General features: G+C 56.2%; 1 protein-coding gene across 1 annotated transcript; it reads left to right on the forward strand.

Moving 5' to 3' along the window:
• The first annotated feature begins 2611 nt into the window (after positions 1 to 2611).
• CACTIN (cactin, spliceosome C complex subunit) lies at positions 2612 to 20510 on the forward strand. Its single transcript, XM_075903294.2, has 10 exons — positions 2612 to 2770; positions 7052 to 7541; positions 10178 to 10273; positions 10783 to 10928; positions 11022 to 11184; positions 12199 to 12313; positions 13313 to 13505; positions 14726 to 14848; positions 16543 to 16808; positions 19777 to 20510. The coding sequence occupies exons 1-10, from the start codon at positions 2667 to 2669 to the stop codon at positions 20265 to 20267; spliced, it is 2187 nt and encodes a 728-aa protein (XP_075759409.2). The 5' UTR covers positions 2612 to 2666; the 3' UTR covers positions 20268 to 20510.
• The last annotated feature ends 1279 nt before the right edge of the window (positions 20511 to 21789 follow it).

Raw genomic sequence — 21789 nt, forward strand, 5'->3', positions numbered from 1 at the left:
CCACAAGGAATAAGGGAGCTTCCGAAAGAAGGGGGTTTTCTGACATTTGGTCCAGTCTAGACAGGCCAAAAGTTGGAAAAACTTCTTCCTACAGAAGAATTGGGGAAAAAAGCAACAGTATAAGGGTTGGGAATAGCAAGTGATGAAGAGGAGGAAAATCGAGAGGGCGGGGCTTCAAGGAAGGGGCGGGGCGGTAGATCTTGGCTTGTTCTGTCATTTAAAAAGTGATCTTGGGTGTAAAAAGGTTGGAGACCACTGGTCTAGCAGCACTTTAAAGACGAACAAAACATGTAGATGGTGCCATGAGCTTTTGTGGGCACAGCCCACTTCTTCAGATGACAGGAGCATTAAAGAGTAAGGGATGGGGGGAGAGGGGGAGATAAGGAAGGGAAAAGGGGAAAAAGTCAATGAGAGTGGAGTGTTCCTGTTACAAGAAGCTGATAGAGAAGGTGCAAATTGTTCTTAAGGACCCATTGTTCATGCATCTAAGGGTGCTGAGGGAGTTGGCTGATGTGATTGCAGAGCCATTGGCCATTATCTTTGAAAACTCATTGTGGGAGGTCCCAGATAATTGAAAAAAGGCAGATTTGGTGCCTGCCTTTAAAAAAGGGAAAAAGGAGAATCCAGAGAACTACAGACCTGTCAGCCTCACCTCAATCCCTGGAAAAATCATAGAGGGATCCTCAAGGAATCCACTTTGAAGCACTTGGAAGAGAGGAAAGTGATCAGGAATAGTCCACATGGATTCACCAAGGGCAAGTCATGCCTTATCAACTTGATTGACTTCTATGACAAAATAACTGGTTCTGTGGATGTGAGGAAGGTAGTGGATGTGATGTATCTTGACTTTAGCAAAGTTTCTGATACAGTCTCCCACAATATTCTTGCCAGCAAGTTAAGGAAGTATGGATTGGATAAATGGACTGTAAGATGGATAGAAAGCTGGCTAGCTGGCAGTCCGTTTCAAGTGGAATGCTCCAAGAGTTTGTTCTAGGGACGCTTTTGTTTAACATCTTGATTAATGACCTGGAAAAAGGGATGGATTTATACCTTAAGCAAGTTTGTGGATGAGACTAAACTAGGGGGAGAGGTAGATACACTGGGAAGTAGGGATTGGGTCCAGAGTGACCTAGACAAATTGGAGGATTCAGCCAAAAGAAATCTGAGGAGGTTCTACAGAGACAAGTGTAGAGTCCTGCACTTGTGATGGAAGAATCCCAAGCACTGTTACAGGCTGGGGGCCAACTGGCTAAAGAGCAGTTCTGCAGAAAAGGACCAGAACGTTATAGTGGATGAGAAGCTGGATGAGAGTCAACAGTGCGCCCTTGTAGCCTTGGCTAAAGGCACAGTGGGGTGCATTAGGAGAAGCATTTCCAGCAAATCTAGAGAAGTAATTAGTGCCCTTTATTTGTGGTGAGGCCACATCTGGGCTACGTCTACACTGGCATGATTTTCCGGAAATGCTTTTAATGGAAAAGTTTTCCGTTAAAAGCATTTTCAGAACAGAGCATCTAGATTGGCACGGACGCTTTTCCGCAAAAGCGCTTTTTGCGGAAAAGCGTCTGTGCCCAATCTAGACATCGTTTTGCGCAAAAAAGCCCCGATCACTATTTTCGCGATCGGGGCTTTTTTGTGCAAAACAAATCTCAGCTGTCTACACTGGCACTTTTGCCCGAACAGGAGCAGCATCGTATTTCCGCAAGAAGCCCTGATTTCTTACAGTAGGAAGTCAGTGCTTTTCCAGAAATTCAAGCGGCCAGTGTAGACAGCTGGCAAGTTTTTCCAGAAAAGCGGCTGATTTTCCTGGAAAAACTGGCCAGTCTAGACACAGCCCTGGAGTTTTGCATCCAGGTCTGGGCTCCTCGTTACAGAAAGGATGTGGACGCTTTGGAGAAAAGCCAGCGGAGGGCAACCAAAATGATTGGGGGCTGAGGAAGAGGGATTTGGGTTTGTTTAGTCTGCAGAAGAGAAGAGTGAAGGGGGATTTGAGAGCAGCCTGCAACTCCCTGAAGGGAGGTTCCAAAGAGGATGGCGAGAGGCTGTTCTCAGGGGGGGCAGACCAAGGAGCGATGGTCCCAAGTTGCAGTGGGGGGGGGGGGGGGTCTAGGCTGGACATTAGGAAAAACTCTTTCCCCAGGAGGGGGTAGCGCTGGGCTGGGTTCCCCGAGGGGGGGGGGGGAAATCTCCATCCCTAGAGGGTGTTTCAGCCCCGGCTGTGATGGGGGGGGCGGGGCTGGTGCCAGGGGCTGCGGCCCAATGGTTAGAGCTGGCCCGGGGCCTCCCTCTGCCGCAGCCAGGCTGGGCACGTGGCCCCGGGCGTGCTCGGCTTCTGCCCCTTTAAGGGTTGGCTCCGCCCCCCCTCCCCGCTGTGACGCACTCGCCGCTTCTCCTCAGGGCTTTCATCCTGGCGAGGCCCCCGACTCGAATAGCTGCCCGTGTCGGTGCCTGCAGGCATCGCACGGGGGGGCGGAGCCGCCGCTGTCTCGGCTCCGCAGCACGAAACCCGGGAGGACGACCTGGCCTGGGCCTGGGCCTGGGCGCGGTCGGCTGCGACCGCTGGGGGCAAGGCCCGCTGCCGTCAGGCGCGGTGGGCGCCCTGCGAATGCGCCGCGGGTGAGCAAGGCCCCCCCGGCGGGCCGGAAGTGACGGAGAGCGGCGGCGCGCCGATGGGGTCCGGCTCGCGGAGCCCCTCGCGGCATCGCAGCCACAGGAGGCGCAGTGATGGCGGCGGCCGGGGCAGCGCGGAGCGGCGGCAGCGCAGGGAGTCGGGGTGAGGCGCGGGGTCCCGCGGGGGCGGCGCGAAGCCGGGACGAGCTGCAGCCGCGGGGGTTGCCCCCAAGGGGCCGGGGGCCTCGGAGCTCGCTCGACTCGGGGCGTTTTCCTCTCTCCGGGTTACTCGTCCCGTCAGCCTGGAAAACGGATAAATAGACAGTTATAGGGACCAGCGTTTAATACAGGTTAAAGGATCTTGTAGGTCGTAGATAGACCAGGGGTCCATCCGGCCCAGTGTCCTGGCTGCCCACAGTGGCCGATATCACACGCCCAAGGGGAGGGAACACAACAAGTAATTCCCATGTGATTCCCTCCCCTGCCACCCACCTCCAGAGACACAGGCTAGGAAGAGTGAGGGGGGATTTGAGAGCAGCCTGCAACTTCCTGAAGGGAGGTTTCAAAGAGGTTGGAGAGAGGCTGTTCTCAGTGGTGACAGATGGCAGAACAAGGAGCAATGGTCTCAAGTTGTGGTGGGAGAGGTCCAGGTTGGATATTAGGAAAAACTGTTTCACTAGGAGGGTGGTGAAGCACTGGAATGGGTTATCTAGGGAAGTACTGGAGTCTCCATCCCTAGAGGTGTTTAAGTCTCGGCTTGACAAAGCCCTGGCTGGATTGATTTTGTTGGAATTGGTCCTGCCTAGAGCAGGGGGCTGGACTTGATGACTTTCTGAGGTCTCTTCCAGTTCTATGATTCTATGATACTGTTCCTACCCATCCTGGCGAATAGCCATTGATGGACCTAACCTCCGTGAATCTATCTAGCTCTTTTCTGAAGCCTGTGAAAGTCCTAGCCTTTACCGCATCCTCTGGCAAGGAGTTTCACAGCTTGACTGTGCACTGAGTGAAGGAAAAACTTCTGTTTGTTTTAAACCTGCTGCCTATTAATTTCATTTGGTGACCCCTAGGCTACGTCTAGACTGCAAGCCTCTTTCGAAAGAGGCTTTTTCAAAAGATACTTTCGAAAAAGCCTCTTTTGAAAAAGAGTGTCTAGACTGCAAGCAGTACTTTCGAAAAAGCAAGCCGCTTTTTCGAAAGAAAGCACCCAGGCAGTCTGGACACTCTCTTTCGAAAAAGCCCTGTTTGCATTCAAGAACGCCTTGTTTCGAAAGAGCACTTTCGAAAAAAAGCGTTCTTCCTCATGAAATTAGGTTTTCCGCCATCGAAAGAAAAGCCGCGTTCTTTTGATTTAATTTCGAAAGAACGCAGCTGTAGTCTAGACACAGGAGAAGTTTTTTCGAAAAAAGGCTACTTTTTTCGAAACAACCCTCGAGTCTGGACACAGCCCTAGTTCTTATATAGTGGGAATAAGTAAATAACTTTTCCTTATTCACTTTTTCCATATCAGTCATGATTTTATAGACCTCTATCATTTCCCCCCCTTAGTCTCCTCTGTTCTAAACTGTAAAGTCCAAGCCTTTTTAATCTTTCTTCATATGGAACCCGTTCCAAACCCCTCAGCATTTTTGTTGCCCTTTTCTGAACCTTTTTCAATGCCAATATATATTTTTTGAGATGAGGCGACCACATCTGTACGCAGTATTCAAGATGGGGAGCCTACCATGATTTTATATAGAGGCAATACGATATTTTCTGTCATATTCTCTATCCCTTTTTAAATGAATCCTAAAGTTCTTTTTGCTTTTTTGACTGCCGCTGCACACTGAGTGGATATTTTCAGAGAACTATCCACAATGACTCCAAGATCTCTCTCTTGAGTACAGGCAGTCCCCGGGTTACATGGACCCGACTTACATCGGATCCCTACTTACAAACGGGGTGAGGCAACCCCGCACTAGCTGCTTCCCCCCAGCAGACCAGGGAGACGCGAAGCTAGCGCCCCCCCCACCTCAGCAGACCAGGGAGACGCGGAGCGGCTTTTCTCAGCTGACACCTCCGCTTGAGAATAAAGGCCTGAGGGAAGTGAGGTGTGGGAGAATAAAACTGAGCTCTGGAGAAATGTTTGGCTAGAGTTTCCCCTACAATATGTACCAGTTCCGACTTACATACAAATTCAACTTAAGAACACACCTACAGTCCCTATCTTGTACGTAACCCGGGGACTGCCTGTAGTTGTAGCCAAATTAGTCCCCATCATATTATATATATATAGTTGGGATTATGTTTTCCAATGGGCATTACTTTACATTTATCAACATTAAATTTCATTTGCCATATGTTGCCTAATCACTTAGTTTGGTGAGATCTTTTTAAAGCTCTTCAGTCTGTTTTGGTCTTAACTCTCTTGAGCAGTTTGGTATCATCTGCAGATTTTGCCACCTCACTGTTACCCCTTTCTCTAGATCATTTATAAATAAATTGAATAGGATGGGTCCCAGGACAGGCCCTTGTGGGACCCCACTAGTTACCTCTCTCCACTCAGAAAATTTACCATTTATTCCTACCCTTTGTTTCCTGTCTTTTAACCAATTATCAATCCACAAAAGTGTCGATATAAAGTGGAAGGTTTGGGAATGTGGCCAGCCCCGGGGAGGTGCAGAAACAGGCAACCTTGTACTGAATATCTTTTAACTTTTATTAAAATGCTTTTAACTATAACTTTCTATTTAACAGTTTTTACAGGCATGGGCGCCAAATAACTATTAACAGGAACAGTAAACAAAATGCAGTGCAATAGAGGAAAATACCCTGAGGTTTTTCCAAGTCCCAGTAATTATCAACAACAACCCAGGGATTTTTAACAGTTATATTTACGTTAATTTCACTCATAAGGTCTAACATCTATCTAACTCCTAACAGTACTATTCACGACCCTCTAACTAACTTACTCCTAACACTATTATTTAACAAACCTCTAACTAACATCAGACAGCGGTACTCACACTTATCAGATATACAAGGGACAACAGAGACAGTAGCATATTCATTATTCATTACTCTCTGCGGAAGATTCAGTTGATTCTGTGAGTGGGAGGGGGCCCTCGGGTGATCAGCCCTCAGACCTGGCTCCTGTTCTGCCTTCCAAATTTTCGGGAACCCTCAACTGGATGCAGGAGGGGAAGCTGTTTTATAGAGAGAGTAAGAGCTTTCCTGCTCTTTGCTGTGATAGGCTTAACAGATTGGCTACATCTAGACTGGCATGATTTTCCGGAAATGCTTTTAACGGAAAAGTTTTCCATTAAAAGCATTTTCAGAAAAGAGTGTCTAGATTGGCACGGATGCTTTTCCGCAAAAGCACTTTTTGCAGAAAAGCGTCTGTGACAATCTAGACGCGCTTTTCCGCAAAAAAGCCCCGATCGCCATTTTCGCAATCAGGGCTTTTTTTGCGGAAAACAAATCTCAGCTGTCTACACTGGCCCTTTTCTGCAAAAGTTTGCGCAAAAGGACTTTTGCCCAAACGGGAGCAGCATAGTATTTCCGCAAGAACACTGACAATCTTACATGAGATCATCAGTGCTTTTGCGGAAATTCAAGTGGCCAGTGTAGACAGCTGGCAAGTTTTTCTGGAAAAGCGGCTGATTTTCCGGAAAAACTGGCCAGTCTAGACACAGGCATTCTGTCTGCCTAGTGACAGGACTGAGGAGGAAGGGAGGGGGTGAGATGGCTCTTGGCCAGCACGAACTTTGCATGACCCTTACCTGTCTGTTTTTTTGCTCCTGCTTCTTACTGATCTTAAGTCACATAGTGCAGGATTTTTGGTTTGAGGGGAAGGTAATCTTGGGCTTGGAAGGGTCCTGCCTTGGGCAGGGGGCTGGACTTGATGACCTCCTGAGGTCTCTTCCAGTTCTATGATTCTTAAGAGTCTATGGTGAGGGACCTTGTCAAAGGCTTTCTGGAAATTTAAGTATACCGAATCCACTGGATCCCCCTTGTCCGCATGTTTGGTGACCCCCTCAAAGAGCTCTAGCAGATTAGTAAGGCAGGATTTCCCTTTACAGAAACCATGTTGACTTTCTCCCAACAAATTATATTCATCCACATGTCTGACAATTTTATTCTTTACTTTAGAAGCTTTCACCTCCAAAGCAATAGACAGTTCTTGTTTCCCACTGAGAGGCAGCCTGATTGAGAGGAACAAACCTGGGGCTGAAAGACAGGAGCTCTGATTTCCTGGCTCTCCCACTAACTTGCTCTGTGTCTGGGGAATCCCCAACCTGTCTGTATTTCTTCTATCGGTGAAATGCGGCAACTGCCTACCCAACTCAGAACTGTTTGGAGGGTGAATAAATGTAAAGTTTGGACAGGTGTGTAGACAAGCAGGGCGGTGCTGCTATGTTGTCTTCTCTGAGATAACTGTCACTAAAGCGCTGTTGTCTTCTAGCTCTGACTCCGATGAGAGGTGGAGAAGGAGAAAGAAGAAAAGCAAAAGCAGGGACCGGCACCACAAAAGGCAGAAGAATCGCCACCATCAGTCACGGGATCACTCCTCTAGGTCGGACTCTGAGGCTGAGAGAGTGAAGAAAAGAGGCCGCAGCAGGGAAAGAAGAAAGGAGCGATCGCGTTCCAGGTCATCTGTGTCTTCTGTCTCCTCTGTGTCTCCTTCCCGTTCCCAGAGCTCAAGGGAGGATCTGGGGCAGCAGATGAGCCTTCAGGAGCGTCTCAGGCTGAAAGAGGAGAAGAAGAAACAGGCTGAACTGCTGAAGGCATTGGAGACTCCGGAGGAGAAGAGGGCCAGGCGGCTGGCAAAGAAGGAAGCTAAGGAGAGGAAAAAGCGTGAGAAGATGGGCTGGGGGGAGGAATACATGGGCTACACCAACACCGACAACCCCTTTGGGGACAACAACCTGCTGGGCACCTTCATCTGGAGCAAAGTGAGGCCTCTCTCCACCACAACTAGCAGTGGGGTGGGGGGAGAAATGGGCTCTCCCCTCCCCCAACCTGTTTGTGTCATGAGATAGTCAGGGCTCTGCTGCTCCTCGGAGCAGAGCTCTTCCTGCAGAACCTCAGGCTGTTCAACATTGCACAGACCAGTTGGGCTTCTGCGAAGTGGGCGAAGGGATGATGGGGCATGGGGGGGCTACGATTGCCTGGAGTGAGTTAGTGAGGGATGAATTTGAAAATGCTAAGAGCAGCAGAGTGAACGTGGGGATGAAACCGACACCAAAGACATGCTGGAGAGGCACTCGCTTGTTTTTAGCAATTATTTTAGAGCCAGTGTAGTTTCATTTGGCATACAATTGAAAACCAGCCGCTGTGATCCAGGGCAGCACCTTCTGCCACCTTTCCCATCTTGCCCATCAGATTACAGGCACTATCAGCTGCTCAGTGTGCCTGGTGGCTGCCAGGAGGGGAGCAGGGCAGAGCAGGCTGGGAGGAGGTTGCGGGTGGGGGGGGGGGGGAACTAGCCGCCGGGAAGCAGGGTTGGGGGCAGCAGGGATGTCCTGTGGAGATCAGGGCAGGCGGCTGGCGGAAGCAGGGTTGGGGTTAGCGGGCCTGTCCGGCGAAGATCCGGGCAGGCGGGTGGCCGGCAGAAGCAGGGTTGGGGGCAGCGGGGCTGTACCGCAGGGATCAGGGAGGGCAGGCGGTGGAACCAGGCCTGGGCAGGGGCAGAGGGGGTGCTGCACAGGGGAGATCAGGAGGAAGAGGACGGGAGAACCAGCTGCCGGAAGCAGGGCTGGACGGGAGGTTGTCAGGGGAGCGGGGCTGACCAGTGGAGATTGGTGGGGGTGGGGGGAACCAGGCGCAGGAAGCAGGACTGGACAGGGGCAGCAGGGCTGGACTGGCGAGATCGGGAGGAGAAGGGTGGGGGGAGCAGGACTGACCCGGGCTCCTGCAGACCCTGGCAGACGAGTGAGTCTGGCCGGAGATTCCATTTTGCCCCCTCCCCCCCTCAGGTAGATGCTTACTGCCTGGCAGGTAGACACACTCAGGCAGTGTGAGCACATCTACCAGCCAGGCAGTTCGCAGCTAAGGACTGATGCACCTAATTATAATCAAACTTACCTAATTAGAAAATACCAGACGTTTTATATGTCTGGTAATTTCTCAATTTGTTTCCTGGACAAAGCCCTCAAATACCGGACTGTCTGGTACAAAACCGGACACCTGGCAACCCTACCCTTCCTTGCACCCTTCCTCCTAGCCAGATACCCTCCCCCAATCTACTCCTGCTCCCGCCTTCTGGAGCGCCCATGCGGCGTCAGGTCCTCCAAGCCCTAGCCCAGGCTGGGTGGAGGATGCAGCCGGGTGAAACACTGAAAATTTATTCATTTTTCATTCTTTTTTTTTATATGCGCTTATATTTTTGGGCTGCAAAAAACAGTACTGAAAAAAAAAATGGGTTCCAGCTAAAGTAAAAAGTTTGGGAAACCCTGATCTAGCCAGCTTTCTATCCATCTTACAGTCCATGTATCCAATCCATATTCCCTTAACTTGCTGGCAAGAATATTGTGGGTGACTGTATGAAAAGCTTTGCTAACCCTGGCACTGGGGATTTTGGGAGGACCAGAAACAACTTGGTTGAATATTCATCATTTGCTTAATGAATATGCAAATTAATGCAGTCCTCCAAAAGCTCATGAATGGATTTACTGGTCCCTGTGTCAAAAAGTTTGGGAACCTCTGGACTAGATGATTATCTGATACGCAAATGCTTACTGGATAGTGAAATTGACTGGTAGATCCTCTCCCCCTCCCCCCCTCGCTGCCTCTATCAGATAGAGGCAGCACAGAGGAAGGGAAGAGAGGGTACCAAGCTCCGTGTGGTGCTGCCCCTTTGAGACTCCGTGGCAGTGTGTCAAAGGGGTGGAGCTGCTTTGAAACAGGCAAAGGGGCAGCGCTGCACGACTGAGCCTGGCATCAGCTGTGTGGCGCTGCCCCTTTGAAATGGTGTTTGAAAGCGGCAGCTGTGTGGAGCCCAAGGTCAGCTGGGGACTCAAAGCAGAGGACCCTGGGTTCTGGAGAAATGCCGTGCGGAGCCCAGGATGGCGTTTCAAAGCAGCAGCACAGCATGGAATCCAGGGTCAGCAGGGGACTCTTGAGTTCTCTGCTGACCCCGGCTCCATGCAGATGCTTCCTCTTTGAAATGCACAAGAGCCACAGCGGGGGACTCTTGTACATTTCAAAGCTGGCACCCCACATGAAGCGCTGGCCCTGGGCTGCATGCAGAGTTCTGCATTCCTCCTTTGAAATGTACAAGAGCCCCAGTGGGGGCCCAGCGGGAGCTCTTGTACATTTCAAAGGAGGAATGCCTATTGACTAGTCGATGGAAATTCCTAGTAAATGACTTGAAATTTAACATCCTTAATTCTAGTCACACAGCATCATCTTCAGGAGGCTGCAGGGCTGAAATTCCTCTGCAGCGAGCTGGAGTGCGTAGGTGATATGTACTTAACACCGCAGAGGGCTTGTATTGGGAGCTTCCCTCCAATTCACAAACAGCAAGGGAGAGGGGCCTGTTGGGGAACTCAAGACTCCTTGCTTCCTCTTGATGCATGATTGATTTCAGGCCCTGGAGAAGAAAGGGATCAGCCACCTGGAGGAGAAAGACCTGAAGGAGAGAAATAAACGAATCCAAGAGGACAACCGTCTGGAGCTGCAGAAGGTGAGAGCCAGGGGCCCTTCTCTGCCTGTGATAGGCAGTGGAGCTCTCTCTAGTGGAGCAAATGCAGGCAAGGAAGCTGGCCCCAATATAAGTCCCATGGTTACCAGTACCTGTCTTGTTCTCCCCGCTGGGTCTACCTTTGGGTGAAGAGAGGGGAGTGTGTAGTGACAGAATGAGCTGACCCCGTTCTCTTTAATGATGCGGTATTAAGCTGACAGAGATCTCTGTAACCTCCAACCCTGAGCATGGGCCCCAGCTGGGCCTGTGCTGCCTGAATTTGAGTTTCAGCTCTCCCAATGGCAGCATTGGTTCTTGTCTGTCTTCTCCTGCCTGGTGCTCTCCCAGCTCCTTGTCAGAGCAGGGCTGATTGTGGGAAAGGGGGCAGTTTTACGCTGGAATGGATTTGAAAATAGTGTCTGTGAGTTCGTGCTGGGACCAGCTGAGCCTTGGGGGAGCGGATGGGTGCCCTAGGTTCTGCACTGCAATGGTATCCTCTTCCCCCGAGACAGGTGAAGCAACTGCGCTTGGAGCGGGAGCGAGAAAAGGCAATGCGCGAGCAGGAGCTGGAGATGCTGCAGCGGGAGAAGGAGGCGGAGCACTTCAAAACCTGGGAGGAGCAAGAAGACAATTTCCATCTTCAGCAGGCCAAGCTGCGGTAGGCGGGCACCAACAACTTGTCTCAGTCCTGGGCACTGCGGACAGACCTGCTCTGAGGACCTGGTAGCTAGAGCTCTTGTGTTACCTGCAGGTCAAAGATCCGGATCCGGGACGGCCGTGCCAAACCCATCGACCTGCTGGCCAAGTACATCAGTGCGGAGGATGATGACCTGGCGGTGGAGATGCATGAGCCTTACACCTTCCTGAATGGCTTGACTGTCTCCGACATGGAGGATCTGCTGGAGGATATCCAGGTACCTGCTCTTTGGGAAGGGCAGCACGCTCGCTACGGGTCTCCCCTCCAGTACTGCTGCTTCCAGGCCTCCATTCTCCAGCTGTTGTCTGACCTTCCTTCTTGTCCTTTGCCTGCTGTCCCTCCTCAGCCCTGCCTTCAGTGCTAATTGGAATAGGAACAACTGTAGCTGCAAAGGGTCTGACTCAAAGAGCCAGGCCAGGCCCGTGTGTGGCCTGAAGGTGCCTAGAGCAGCCCACACAGGCTGCAAAAAGGAGAGCAGATTGTCCCAAAACAGTGAAATTAGATTCACCAACCAGTCACAAACCGCTCCTGGTTCCTCATCCTGCTTATCAAGAAGCTGAAAAAAGAAATCTTAGTCCCCTTTCCTGCCTCCCCGTTCTCTGGCTCCCGTCAGCACTTAGGTCCAGCACAGTGCAAAGTTCTTTATAATTCTGCTCACTGTGTCAAATGGTCGTCTGATCCCCAAAGGGCCAGCCACCTTGCCAGGTCAATACTCGTTCGGACCCCCTCTGAAATAGCACGTTGCCAGGGCTGGGGAGCCTTTTTTGGGTCAGGGCTGCTGACCCACAGGAAAATCGGTCCGGGGCCACAACTGAGAAGCGAAAAACCAAACCCCTCACTGACATGGCCCTCCACTGAGGAGAGACATTTACTACCAGAGCGGATGGGAGCCCAGGCCAGTAGATTTTGTGTGCTCCAACCCTGTGGTGAGGCAGTGGGGAGCCGGAGCACCAGCGCAGGCTGGGGGAGCTCTGAGCCTTGGGGCCAGATCCAGCCCCTGGGCCTGAGGTTCCCCACCCCTGCTCTAGCATCTAATACGAAAGGTTTTATTAGAAAAGAACCCGGAGGGCTGATACCTGGATCTAAACGTGACAATCACATTTAGTGAATTGAACTTTCCCTCGGTACAAGGTTCCTTGTATTTCTAGAATATTGGTATCAGGACCGCTCTGAATGCTGCTCCTGTTCCAGGCAGCATCAGCCTGACTCCCTGCGTGGCTCTTTGGTTTAGGTTTATATGGAACTGGAGCAGGGCAAGAACGTGGATTTCTGGAGGGACATGACCATTATCACTGAGGACGAGATAGCCAAACTCCGTAAACTGGAGGCTTCTGGGAAAGGCCCAGGTAAGGGGGGGCACGCTGGCTGTCAGCCCCTGCATTGCATATGCTCAGCAGTGCAGTTGGGAAAGGGAGAGAGAGGGGAGTGTGGCCTAGTTGTTAGAGCAGAGGCCTGTGTTCTGCTCTGGCTCTTGTTCTCTGACCGTTGTCGGATTGGCTCTCCTCCCTGCGGTGAGGCCTGCTCTGTCTGGGGGAGGCAAAATAACCCAGAGCCCATGGAGTTCTGCGGTTGGCTGATTCCTGGCCCCGCAACTCTCTGCCGCCTGGCTCTGGCCTTGAGCTCTCTGCTGTCCCAGTCTGTAGGGGCTGAGGCTGGAGCTGTCCCCACGCGGGGGAATCCCCCTGCCTTCCTGCAGAGAACTCCCCAGCTGGGACTTTGCCTGTCTGGCCAGCAGTGCTGGCAGCTCTGCCCAGTGAACTCCCCACAGTGTCTCTGTGATTTCAGACCCTCCGCTGCAGCCAGGGGGCACCCACGTGCTGCTCCCGTTTTCGGGGCCACGGCTCCATGGGAGGTTCACAGCTTCCTGTGCCGAGAGCGTGAACCTGCCACCTGAGCCCGGCAGCTTTGCACAAGCTTGTGCCGCAGCTCCGGGGCTGGGAACACTCCGCCAAGAATCTGCTAAAGGCCCTGGGGCAGCATGTGCAGCATCGCCTGGGCCCCGTCCTGGGCAGCGCTCGGGACTCCAGGCCTGCCAAAGGGCATTTTCGGCTTGCCAGGGTTGGGCCCTGCCAAAGGGCCCCTCGTATGTGCATCAGGCCGTGCTGGTGGGCTCCGGCTGCACAGAAGGTGCCAGGATTAGCCAAGAAATGCCTGACGTCTGGGCAGGGAGAATCCGGCTGGGGATCCACAGGGTTTGGGCACCAGGCAGTGAGGGTGCATCCGATCCTGGACGGGGGGTCGGGGCAGGCCTGGACTCTGTACTGTGGCTCAGGAGCCGGAGGAGTTCCGTTCCTTAGTGCCCATTGGGGCTGACTCGTATTAACCCTTGCCTGACTGTGTGGCAGGAGAGCGCCGAGAAGGTGTCAACGCCTCCGTCAGCTCAGACGTGCAGTCGGTGTTCAAGGGGAAGACGTACAACCAGCTGCAAGTGATTTTCCAAGGGATCGAGGGCAGGATCCGAGCAGGGGGACCTAATCTGGACATTGGCTACTGGGAGAGTTTGCTGCAGCAGCTTAAAGCGTATATGGCCCGGGCCAGGTGAGCAGGAGCGGGAGCATATTCTGAGTGGGCTAGGGCTGCAGTGTGGTATTGGGGAAGCGCAGCACAGACCACAGTGGGGGAGGTCATGCCAAGGCCCGAGCTGGGCATTTTAGCTTCTTTCACATGGTCCTTGGTCTCTTCCCTGCTGGGGGGAGGCAAAAGAGAATGCCCCACATCTGTAGCTTGGCGACGGGGCCAGGTGCTGCGATGGACTAAAGCTACTATTGACTCGAGGGATGTTAAATATCAGTTCATTGAGCAGTCGGGTAACCTCATGAATTCTTACCGGTTACTCGATTGTTCTATAGTCACTGGGAGTGGGGCCGGCAGCCAGTGCGCTCAGGTCTCACTCCTGAAGAGCCCCCTGCCACTGTGCACTGCTGCCTTTGAATCAGAGGCAGCAGCACAGGGTGCTAGATGGGAGCCAGTTTAAAAACCAGCCCCCTCATGGACCGGCCGCCTGTCGTCCTGTACTACTGCCCCTGAGAGAGAGGTGGCAGCAGCCCTAGAGCCCCTGTCTGTGGGGGGCTGAGCTCCAAGACCTGGCACAAGCCAGAACTGAGCCGGGCTCTGCCCACCTGGTTCCTAATACTCCTGCTGCGGCTCCACATTTTAAGTGTAAGTCCTGGACCTGGCGCAAGCCAGGACTGAACCAGGCTGCTGGCCAGCCTGCTAGAGAATGTTCTGGCAGGGGTCAGGAGGGAAATGCATGTCGTCTAGAGCACTAACCTATTCGCTTTTGCTTATTGGTTAATCAACTACATGATCACATCCCTAATCGACTCTGCTCCTCTTTGCCCCCCCAACCCACGTAGTTGGGACTCAAGCTTTGACCCTGGGCTGTCAGATTGCAGGAGGCAGCTGTGCGCTCCCCACGGGGCCTGGCTGGGACCGTAGTTCTCGGAGGGAGCATTGCTGGCGCACGAAGCCTTTGGGGCAGGACCTAGGGCACTGAGCAGTGTCCCTCCAAGCCACGTGGCAGCAGGGCTTCAGTCAGCTTGGCCCACGGAGCCCTGAGCCTCTGGCTGGGCGGGGCTGACATCACCTGTGAGGCTGGGCTGCCCCGCAGCTGGAGGGAGCGCGGGCACTGAGCCTGCGTTTGGCGCCTTGCATGGTGACGCGTGGTGAGTTTCTGCTGGGGGCCCAGCCCGGGTCTCCGAGGAAGGCACTGCTGGGGGCTGTGCTGGAGCCTCATGCTTTTGCTCTCGTCACTGCAGGCTTCGGGAGCGACACCAGGACGTGCTGCGCCAGAAGCTGTACAAGCTGAAGCAGGAGCAGGGAGTGGAGAGCGAGCCGCTGTTCCCCATCCTGAAGAAGGAGCCATCTTCCCCCAGTGACAGGTACGCTGGGCAGGCGACTGCCTTCTGGTGCCAGAAGTGGGGTGGGGGGATTAGCTTGGCCCTCCAGGCGCTAGGAGCACCCCGTCTGCTGAGCATCCGCCAGGGCCTAGTGAGCCGCCAGCTGAGCAGCGCGGCCCAGCAGCTGGAGCGCAGGACTCCAGGGCTTAGGGCCGGGTTTGGCTGCTGCCTGGCTGTGTGTCTGCTGTCTCTGCTCCCCCTTGCACAGCTCTGGCTGAAAGGCCTGAGGCTGTGGGCATGTCTCCTGGCCAAAGTTTGTAGATACAACAGGATTCTCAAACCTCTGTAAAATGCTCCCACACAGTCTGGTTGGGTTGAATTTCATGCTACCCAGCCGGGGGGCGTCCCAAGATCCAGCTCCCAGTAAGAACACAGGCTGGCCTTGAAGCATAGCAGGGGGCTGGTGTCACAGCCCCCCCCCCCCCCCCCCCCCCCCCGGGCTGTTTGTCAGATCTAGCGTCCAGTGGGAAAGTCTGGCTCCCTGGCCGCATGTGGTTACCTGGCTGGTGCTACGGAGCAGTGCACCTGGCCACTGCAATCCCAGCAGCAGGACCAGCGGCCCTGCCCCACACAATACCCTGGAGCGGGGGAAGGGCGGTGGGGGTGGAGTGGGACAGCGTGAGTTCGTGCCCTGCGCTGCTGAACGCTGCTGTCTCTGAGCACTTCCCTCGGGCTGAGCAGTTCTGGCAGAGCTGGGAGCAGAGCCTGTTGCTAGACTGGCAGCCCCATGGCCTTTGGAAAGGCAGGGTGCATGGCTCCCTTGGGCCCCTGCTCTGTCCACGAGACCTCTACTCCTCTAGAGCCAGCAGCACACCGAGCCCGGCTGCCTGTGCGCCCATCCAGTGGATCCCGCCTTGGGCCTGGTCAGCTGCCCTAACACTTGTCCACTGGGAAGTGCTCCTGGGTCTGATCACCCTGGTCACCGAGTTACCAGCTGCTGAGCCCCAGTGCCAGAGGGGTCCCTCCAGTCGGGTTCTTGCCATTTTGGGGCAAATATTCCCCCTCGCAGAGGCGCCAGCAAGGTGCTGCCGTCCTTCCAGGGGCCACTCGGTGCCTCCCTGTGAATGCTGCAGGGTGGACTCGGCCCTTGGACATGCATTGTGCACCCTGCCCCAGCAGCCCTGGGCAAGAGAAGGCCCAGTACTGAGCGAAGTGTTTGGGGGAGGGATGAATTGACACCAACAGCCTGTCCTTGCGCCCCACCCCCCAGAACTCCCCTCACTGGAAAAAGGGCCTGGTGGTGCCTGTCCCCGTCCCCACCCCCTCCGAACGCCTCTTGCTGTGCCTGGTGGTGCCTGTCCCCGTCCCCACCCCCTCCGAACGCCTCTTGCTGGGCCCGGTGGTGCCTGTCCCCGTCCCCACCCCCTCCGAACGCCTCTTGCTGGGAGAAAGGGCCTGGTGGTGTTTTCCCTGAGGAGCAGCAGCCTGTGGAGAGCTCAGGCTTTGTTTGGTCTCTGTAGGCTGCATTGTCTGGCTGGCGCGGGTGAGAGGTGGTAGAGACCTAATGGCACATGTGGGCAGGCCTGGCATTTGCCCTGCGGAGGCAGTGCCCTGGGGAGACAGACACCCCCCTAGGCTGAGAGCTTTCCACACTGCCTGAGCCCACTCTGTGGGATGCGTCCATCAGGGGGCTCCCCCGCCCCCATTGCTGTAGCCACTCTCCCCTTGCCTGGCAGGCTGGACCCAGAGGAGAGTGCTCCAGTGCAGCCAGGCCCCTCCACAGCTGGAGGCCCCTCGGAGGTGGCGGGCGAGGCGGAGGCCGAGGGGGAAGCGGTGCTCATGGAGGAGGACCTGATCCAGCAGAGCCTGGATGACTATGATGCTGGGAAGTACAGTCCCCGCCTGCTGAACTCCCACGAGCTGCCCTGCGATGCCCACGTGGTGGAGGCCGAGGAAGATCTCCAGCGCCTGCTGCTCTTGAGACAACAGCTGCAGGCTACAGGTAGCAGCTCTGGCAGGGCATGAGCGTGTCCTTCTCTGTGGGGTCGCTGTGTCACAGAGGTGCTGACAGGCTGGGCATGGGTGTGTCCATCTCCACGGGGTCGCTGTGTCACAGGTGTCAAGGATGTTCTGGCACGACAAATGCAGACGTGGGGACCCATAAGAACACCCCAAAACCTCGTCTCTGCAGACTTTGGGACAAAAGCTTCCCCCCAAAAACCTAAGACCAGGGTTTTGGAGCAATCCGCTGCCACCACCCAAGTAATTCCAAGAAAACTAGGCAAGAGATCACTTGGGAAACTTCCTCCCTAAGGTAAAACTCTCCCCTGTCCCCAACCTCCATTTTACTTGGAGTTGGGAAAAACGGGGGATTCACAGACAACAATGGACTCTGCCCTTGTAACTAGGCGTTGAGTCAAAGGACACAACAATCAACCAATTCCGGTTAATTGGAAAAAGAAACCAAGCTTCTATTATCACAAAACTACAGTTGCAAACATAGTAAAGTGGCTAGATGGGAAGAGCCACCAATTGATGATAATTCTCAGGGAACCCCCAGCTTAAAACTTAGTTACAAAGAAAGACCAAACACTTAACCAGCTCAGACATTAGTTCCAAATTCCCAAACCAGGAAAACAACAACCTGATGGACTAGCTAAACTTTTCCCTACTTACACATTGTAAGAAGTCCATTCTTGGGAAGAGAAGTGTCTTCCATCTCCCTTAATACCTAGAAGAAACTACTCTGCTTTTCAGACAAAGGAGGGAAAGATAAAGACTCCTATGTCCCAGTTTGAAATTCCTACCTACATTGTTATTGGTTGACCACCCAATACCTGGCCAGGAGCAGGAGACATAGTTAACCGCTTAGTCACCAAGTGCTGGCTCAGCATGGGTGTGTCCGTCTCCGTGGAGTCGCTTTGTCACAAAGGCGCTGGCTGGCTGGGCCTGGGCGTGTCCATTTCTGCGGGGTCGCATGTCCTGGCTGGGCCTGGGCATGTTGGTCTCTGGGGAGTCACTGTGTCATGGGGAGGCACTGCCTGGCTGGATTTCAGGGCCTGCCCTGCGGGACGCAAGGCCTGGGTCTCAGAACAGCAGTTCGGATGGGGGCTGCAGAGTTGCTTCCTGGGGAAGGCCAGCAGTCTCCTTGCTTGGATAGGACCTGCAAAGCCCTAGGGAGTCCCTGTGCTTGCCCAGCATGTGTGGTGAGGAGGGGGGAGCCTGAGCAGACCTGGGACTCACTAACCTGGGGTTGGGCATCTCCCAGGTCAGGGATGGGCAAGAATTTTTGAAAAATGTTTGAAGTAGCCCTGGGCCACCCTGGAAAGGGCGGGGCTACCCACCCCAGATCATGATTGGTCTGGAGGTGGGGGAGCCCCTCCCCCCCACTAGGCACCCATGCCCTAGAAGAGGCTTGGCATGCTCCACCACCCCCAGCCAATCGGCCTGTGGACGGGGGAGCGTGGGAAGCCTCCTCCTGCCCTGCCAGTGCATGTGGCACTTTGAAGTGCTGCGGGCTCCTTACCGGGCCGGGGCAGAGTGAAGGAAGCTTCACGCAGCTCCGTCGCCCCAGGCCCTGATTGCACTGGGGAGCGCGATGCCGCCTCCGCTCTCCCCCTGCCCTGCAAGCAGCGAGCGGCGCTTCAGAGCACCACGTGCTCCCGGCAGGTTGTGAGGAGGCTTTGCGAGTTGCCCCGCCCCCTGGCCCTGATTGGACTGGGGAGCGCGATGCCGCCTCCGCTCTCCCCCTGCCCTGCAAGCAGCGAGCGGCGCTTCAGAGCACCACGTGCTCCCGGCAGGTTGTGAGGAGGCTTTGCGAGTTGCCCCGCCCCCTGGCCCTGATTGGACTGGGGAGCGCGACGCCTCCTCTGCTCTCCCCCGCCCTGCAGGCAGCGTGCGGCGCTTCAGAGCACCACGTGCTCCTTGCGGGTTGTGAGGAGGCTTTGCGAGTTGCCCCGCCCCCTGGCCCTGATTGGACTGGGGAGCGCGACGCCTCCTCCGCTCTCCCCCGCCCTGCAGGCAGCGTGCGGCGCTTCAGAGCACCACGTGCTCCTTGCGGGTTGTGAGGAGGCTTTGCGAGTTGCCCCGCCCCCTGGCCCTGATTGGACTGGGGAGCGCGACGCCTCCTCCGCTCTCCCCCTGCCTTGCAGGCAGCGAGCGGCGCTTCAGAGCACCACGTGCTCCTGGCGGGTTGTGAGGAGGCTTTGCGAGTTGCCCCGCCCCCTGGCCCTGATTGGCCTGGGGAGCGTGACGCCTCCTCTGCTCTCCCCCGCCCTGCAGGCAGCGTGCGGCGCTTCAGAGCACCACGTGCTCCTGGCAGGCTGTGAGGAGGCTTTGCGAGTTGCCCCGCCCCCTGGCCCTGATTGGACTGGGGAGCGCGACGCCTCCTCTGCTCTCCCCCGCCCTGCAGGCAGCGAGCGGCGCTTCAGAGCACCACGTGCTCCTGGCGGGTTGTGAGGAGGCTTTGCGAGTTGCCCCGCCCCCTGGCCCTGATTGGCCTGGGGAGCGTGACGCCTCCTCTGCTCTCCCCCGCCCTGCAGGCAGCGTGCGGCGCTTCAGAGCACCACGTGCTCCCGGCAGGTTGTGAGGAGGCTTTGCGAGTTGCCCCGCCCCCTGGCCCTGACTTGCCTGGGGGTGGGGGAGCAGCAGGGCCTTTGTGGGCCGGATCCAGCCTGCGGAGGCCCTTTTGCCCATTCTTGTCCCCGGTACTGCCTCGTAGCGCCAGCCAGCCCGGCCCCACCCTGTTCTCGGTGCAGCCGGGCCAAGTTCCCCCAGCCCGGCCGCTGGCTGCCAACCAGTGGGCATGTGCGCGGGCTGCTCCCTCCCCTCCTTAGCGTTCCCAGGTGGGGTCCTGCTGGGGCGGTCCAGTGGCATCGCTCCCCTGCGCTGCCCTGGGAGGTGCTCCGTCGGCGTGTCCGGAGGGCGGGCTGGCGCCTGTCCTCTAACCAGCCCCTGCCCTTCCTCCGCAGGAGATGCAAGCGAGAGCGCCGAGGACATTTTCTTCCGCAAGGCCAAGGAGGGCATGGGCGCCGACGAGGCGCAGTTCAGCGTGGAGATGCCCCTGACGGGCAAGGCCTACCTCTGGGCCGACAAGTACCGGCCCCGCAAGCCCCGCTTCTTCAACCGGGTCCACACGGGCTTCGAGTGGAACAAGTACAACCAGACGCACTATGACTTTGACAACCCGCCTCCCAAGATCGTGCAGGGCTACAAGTTCAACATCTTCTACCCTGACCTGATCGACAAGCGCTCCACGCCCGAGTACTTCCTGGAGGCCTGCCAGGACAACAAGGACTTTGCCACCCTGCGCTTCCACGCGGGCCCGCCCTACGAGGACATCGCCTTCAAGATCGTCAACCGGGAATGGGAGTACTCGCACCGCCACGGCTTCCGCTGCCAGTTTGCCAACGGCATCTTCCAGCTCTGGTTCCACTTCAAGCGGTACCGCTACCGCCGGTGAAGGGGCCAGGCGCCTGCCTGCCGCCCGCTGTCTCGGCTGCCTCCCTTGGCCTGGACTGTTCCCATCATTGCCGGGCGCAGGGCGGCCCCTCGCCAACCCCTGCTCTGTCCACCGCTTGCAGGCGCTTTGGCACACGCTGTGTCTGGCTTTGTGTGGGAAGGGAGGGGACTTTCCCCTCCTCCTGTTTTTAATGGGCCACGGTCGGGACCGTGACACCCTCCAAAATAAACCTGGATTCTCTAAGCCTGGCATCTGGGCCATGGGGCCAAGGGAGCCGGGAGGCTGGGTTGGCCACCCCCAGCCACCAAAGCGTGGCCAGCACTCATGCTTCCCTGGGTCCTCGGGTGCACCAGTTGCTCCCTGAAAAAACCACCTGTTCCCCTGCGCTCTGTCCTCTCTCCTCCCCTCCGGGAAGCTCCAAGCCTGGGGCGAAGGCAGGTGCAGTGGCTCAGGTGCTGCCTGTTCCCAGTAAGCCCAGATGTTGAGCTACCACCAGCCTTTCCTGGGATCCTGCCCGGCAGGACGAGTGTGCAGGCGGCCTGGCTCCGTGCACAAGCAGGGGGTTGTGTGCCGGCCCTGCCCCTTGCCCCCGTTGCCCAGGTGATTCGCTAAGGGGTGTCTGCTGCTCTCGTTCCTGACCCCGGGGGCTGCTGGTCCGCTCAGCCTGGGCCCCTGAGTGCTGCTTTCCATGGCCTTGCTCCCGGGGGTGGTGTCGTAGCTCCCAGTCCAAGCACCTGCTGTTCACGGGCGCCTCCCCCGCTGCTCCCCATGCTCCCAGCGTAGCCGGGTGGTCCTTGGCGGGAGCTGGGGTGCAGGCGTGAAGCCCCCGGCCCCTTTGCTCCAACCACCACATGGGCTCTCCGGTGGGCTGCCTTGGGTGCCTGTTAGCACCTGCCCCCCCAGCCCTCCTGCAAGCTCCCAGCCCTGCTGCTGGCGGCCTAGCACTGCGTCCCGAGCTGACCGGGCCCTCCCCTGCCGCTGGGCTCCAGGCCCGAGCAGCCCCTGCCAGACTCCTTTCAACGGAGACATTCCCCAGAAGTGGCCTCTGCACCCTTTCTTCTGGGGGCCGGGGCCTGCAGTGGGAGATCCTGCTTTGGGAGCTCGGCCTGGCCCTTCCCAGCAGGCTCTTCCAAGTCCCCACTGGGAGCCCAGCGTCCCCGGCTCCTGTTCACGCTGCCTCTGCCCTTTTCCAGGACCCAGCTGTCCAGATGAAAGTAGCCGAGGGGAGGCTCAGGGCGCTGTGCGGCGCCGGCTTCCCACCAGCTGTGCGCTGCTGCTGAGCTTGGGAGAGGGCTGCACATCCGTCCTGGGGAGGGCACCCAGAAGCAGGTGCCTCCCTTCCCTGCTGTGTGGCTGTCCCCAGTGGGGTGCAGAGGCCACTTCTGGGGAGTCTGGCAGGGGCCGCTCGGGCCTGGGGCCGGGAGATGGTACGGAGGGGTCAGCCCAAAGACAGGCTTTCCCCTGACGTCCTAACAAGGGAAGGGGCGACCCCCATTGTCCTTCTAGCCACTGGCTGACAGCC

Source organism: Pelodiscus sinensis, chromosome 32 (assembly GCF_052426305.1).
Source record: "Pelodiscus sinensis isolate ZL-2025 chromosome 32, ASM5242630v1, whole genome shotgun sequence".
Classification (NCBI taxonomy): domain Eukaryota; kingdom Metazoa; phylum Chordata; order Testudines; family Trionychidae; genus Pelodiscus; species Pelodiscus sinensis.